At 33.6% G+C, this 4,631-nt stretch overlaps 1 protein-coding gene across 3 annotated transcripts in view; it reads right to left on the bottom strand.

Moving 5' to 3' along the window:
- Positions 1-1,364: 1,364 nt before the first annotated feature.
- LOC135227019 (splicing factor 45-like) overlaps positions 1,365-4,631 on the bottom strand; it is a 183,278-nt gene continuing 180,011 nt past the window's right edge. For all 3 annotated transcript variants that reach the window (XM_064266785.1, XM_064266786.1, XM_064266784.1), the window contains exon 7: positions 1,365-1,594. In XM_064266785.1, the coding sequence (XP_064122855.1) occupies positions 1,380-1,594 (215 nt within the window). In that variant the 3' untranslated portion in view covers positions 1,365-1,379. The remainder of the gene's footprint in view (positions 1,595-4,631) is intronic.

Here is a 4,631-nt window from a genome sequence, read left to right as displayed (position 1 = left end):
GTTATATTTTTCCTAGCAACTCCGAATAAACTCGGCTGTTGTTTATATTAGTCTCCCACCATCACAAAGCCATTTTCTATGGATATAAGTGCCTTCTTATAGAAAATTGTAGCTATCTTGGTGTCGCTTGGCCATTGAGATGCATCCTTTCATCAGTCAGGACTTCTATTGCTTTTTTGGGGGATTTTTATTTTATTATTATTGATATAACTATCATGAGTAGTGAGAGATACAGAGTATTATAATGGAATGGGCAATTCAGGGAGCAAAAGTGATGGTGATATGATGTCAGAATACTCTCATACTTCAGATGAATATGATGATGATAATATTCCTGATAACCAAGGCTGGCAAAGAATAATAATTTCGGATGATAAACCACCCTCTCCCGCACAGCCTGCATTTATCATGTGTGATTATTTGATTATACTGAAGATTTACGAAAGAATAAAAATATAGATAAAAATGAAATAAATATATTCTTTAATTTTTATTTTCCTTGGTTTTTTAAAATTTCCGAGAAACCTTGGCCTTGAGAAGTTATGTAATAGTTGAAGACTATCCTGACAAAAAAATATTTTTTTCTGAAGAAATATTCCAGGTGATTTATCACTTTAGCATATTACTTTAGAAATAAACAATAAAAAAATATGCTCCATACAGACTGGAATTTGGGATAAAAAATGTGAGAGGGAAGGGGTTAATCATCATTATTTCATCTTATTAATAATTGAAAATTAGTAAATAATTTTTCTATCATAAAAAATCTATTCATGAAAATAACCAGGAAATACAGTTCTAATCAGTGAATACTGCTCTACAAAGAAATCCACCAATTACTGGATTTTCCATGATTTATTGAAAAATATGTTCCACAGAAAAATCTGTGAATACATACTGAACTGTGAATAAGTGGGGGTTCACTGTACTCACATTTTTGTCTGCGATATCTGGTGAAAGCTGATCTCATAGTTCTAAGAGTTTCCTAATATTTATGAGTCCTCCTGGGAACTGGTCGATAGATAAATAAGCCCGAAGTCATAGGTACTGACTGGAGACTTGCCACAAATATAATTGTATTAAAAAAGTCATGAGCATAATCTACATAGGACACCAGGTACTACTCCAAGACTACAGGTGGTGAGGCATGTTAGATGACATGTCTAACTTCATCATCCATCAAAACTAGTAACCAGTCAACATCTGCCAACTTGTCATGGGTATGTTCTTTGAGATCAACAAGGAAAAAAAAAAATAAAAAGAAAGAAAGAAAGAAAAAAAAAAAAAAAGTCTTCATTAGAGCATTCAAAACTGGCCTTGACAGTAGGGTTGGACCTTTAATACAAAATACACCCATCCCCAATATCAAAGTTCTTGAACTATGCAAGCCCACACTCCTTCAAAATGCTAAGCAACTGGAGTGGAAAAGTTTTTTTTAATGAAGTAAATAAGTCTAATTTCACCAAACATACCTTGAAACCATATTTGGCCATAATCTTTGCTGCAACGGAACTGCCAACTCCACTGAAATTTGTACCTTTAGGCATTTCTTCTGAGCCTAATGATGGTGGAGGTGCAATGGCTGCACCTGCAACTGTAAAAAAAAAATAATAATCTTCATTACTGTAAATTATATGTATGAAAATAATGAATCTTTATTCTTAGTGAGACAGTGAAAAGACGAAATGTCCAATGTCCCAAACAACTAAAACATATACATATTAGATAAATAGGGAGGACTTCCAAAGATCCAGTCAGTGATAGAAAACCACCACCATTTACTCTTGTGCAATAGTATTACTCTTTCAATGATCAAATCTAGTTGGCACAGGTCATATTTATATTCCTTTGCTTTACCACTTTGCTGAAATGTTGAAGTTCCCTCAAAAACCTCTTACAATGCTAGTAATTACATAAAGGCCACTTATGACTTTTACTGAACTGATGATGATTTACCACACACTTCATAATACAAATGGTTATTTTTGAAAAAAAATTTATGCTTGACATAAAAAATTCAAGATAGATTATATAACCCAACCACTCAGCATACAATGACATTATCTATAGAAAATTGTAATTTGGACTTTTTTATTTTCCACTTTAAGGAAACAATGTATTACATATATCCTGCTATTATTAGAAATAAATTTACCGCCAGCAATAAGAGGCAAAATTGCTCATCCACAAGTGGTCAGTGCTTGATTTACCACAGACACAATTTGGGACCTACTTATATTCTCAACATACAAATAATTCATTAACTGTGATTGTGAGGGTAACTCAGAAGAGAAATATGAGTCTGGAATGCAGCACAGCACATCACTGTATCACAGTCTAATGCACTCTTCTGAGTTTTAAGTCTCATTACATCATTCTGACTATTAGGCACTAACAAACGGTAATTCAATATCATCAAAGCTTCCTTAGAATGAATATCATGTATTGTATTTTTATGCAAGGCAACTGGTACACAAAAGTAATTTTGGGAAAATTTTGTTGTGTGTACACAACAGTATTTTTAGTGTAGTCATTTTTTAATGAATTTTTTCTTCAGACCACAATAGTACTACATTTATACAAATCTGAGATGGCTGTCCCACTGCCTAAAGGCTATATGACTACCGTAGATAAAATGGTTTGTGCTGCCCAAGAAGCACCAAATAACTAAAATTCTCATGAAAATGAAATAAAGTGATTACAAAAAAATCAATATGTAGCTTGAAAATTCACAAAGAGGTAAGAAGTCATATGAATTACTAGCTGATGTGTGCCTAGCATTCCTCTGGATAAAAAGGGGCACGCTATCCTTGATGACAACCCTTACAGGGTGGATCATGCAACCACTTCAGAATAAGTAACCACTTGGGTTGCTGTTGGGCCAAAGGTGGTTTGAAAAATCCATAGTTATTCAATTATTCTACTGAGTCAAGCAAGTTGTGAAAAATCTGAAGAGTTTCCTATACTCTGAAAGTTGCAAAAAAGAGTGGTTAAGGCCCCCTTAAAAGTGCCCCTCGAATTTAGAATTTTGACTAAAACCTTTCTGGGGTGGAGGGAGTCTATGGTAAAAATTTGGCGGCCCTAGCTTTCATAGTCTGAGCATGTATAGCGAACAAACAGAGATTGCCTTTATATATAATTAGAATAAAATTATAAATACATTTGTTGAGAACATTTCTAGACTTGCAGGGATCAGCCAAAGGACAAGTGTTGAAAACTGAAGCAAGGTAAAGTTAAAGTTGGATATCTATGCAGGAAAAACCACAGGAACTGATGAAAAGCAAAAAGCAGAAAGTGATGTAGCTGTGGCCTATTGAAATTACAGAGGATCTTTGGTATACACATGCTCAATAGTGATGCCATATGGTTCTTTTTGCATCTTCCAAAATATGATACAATGTAAAAAGTCATCATACTGTATCATTTAGAATCTATGTGAAATAAACTTTTTTTTAATTCTAAGCATGGTATGACAAGGTTGGCAGGGATTATCAGTGCCTCTTTGCACAGCTTGCTACTTCAAGTGGTTATTGTAATTTCTTCTACACCATATAACAGTAGATCTAATAGGCTCAACAGTATAAAAAAAAATTTCAAAATAGAAATATGAATTACAAAGTATCCTTTGAACTTTGAAGTTTTATGCTATATTCAGACTGTCAGTATGTTGTAACAATGATTTAATGTATAAGCCTAATGGAAAATGCTCTAAGGCTTCTGAGATGCACTTCTAGTTAACAACAGGAATTTTGTTTAGAGGTTACCTATTCTTTGAAATATAAAAGATGATTCTTTAAATTATACCAAGAAGATAGTTGTTGATTTAAACAGTTAGCAATATTATTGTCAAGGCTTATCAAAAATGTGCTTTAAACTGAGATCACACCCACCTGTTGATATCAATGGATGTGAATTTTAGTTACAGTAATACTTTTATATTCATTTACTTTTCAGTGCTCAAGTGTGAAAATATTCAGAGAGGATTATTGAAATTGCTGTCGTTGCAATTCAGGCAATATTATGGTTGGGAAAATTGTTTATTTATTTTTTTCATTATTTTCATATTCAAACTTAGGTGTGATATAAAAACTGTCTGCTATTTGTGTGTGTTTGTTCAAATGGGCGGAACCAGCAAAAGGTAGATTTTACCTTTAGAGAGAGATAAATTTACAAGCAGTAAAATCTAGAATACAAGAAACCTGTTATTTTGGAAACCACCCGAGACCACCTAAGTTATTAAATGAGTGATGAATGACATCACGGAATCTTCCTATGTAATGAACTCGTTACGTGTCGGTGATGTCATCTAAAGGGGAGTGTCTTACGAGGAGTGTTCATACATTTGTACATCGTGTTTCACCCTTCTTGAGAGTTTTCCATAGAATTTTTATTCACTCTGTCGAGTCTTAGAAGCGCAAAAAAGGGGTGGCATGAAAGACTGCAAGGGAGACTGAAGACATGACCATAAAGAAGTAAGTGATTCTTTTCCCACTAATCTGTTTTTTTTCCAGTGTCTGAATCCTTCCAACCTTCTCTACCATTGTGTCTACGCAGTGAACCCATTTGTATCAATATTTCATTTATGATGATTCATTTATGAGCTGTACTAATATTTCATATGTTTTAATGAG

This window comes from Macrobrachium nipponense, chromosome 15, assembly GCF_015104395.2.
Source record: "Macrobrachium nipponense isolate FS-2020 chromosome 15, ASM1510439v2, whole genome shotgun sequence".
Classification (NCBI taxonomy): Eukaryota; Metazoa; Arthropoda; class Malacostraca; order Decapoda; family Palaemonidae; genus Macrobrachium; species Macrobrachium nipponense.
Note: the sequence above shows the minus strand (reverse complement) of the source record. Positions and strands in the feature narration are given on the sequence as shown.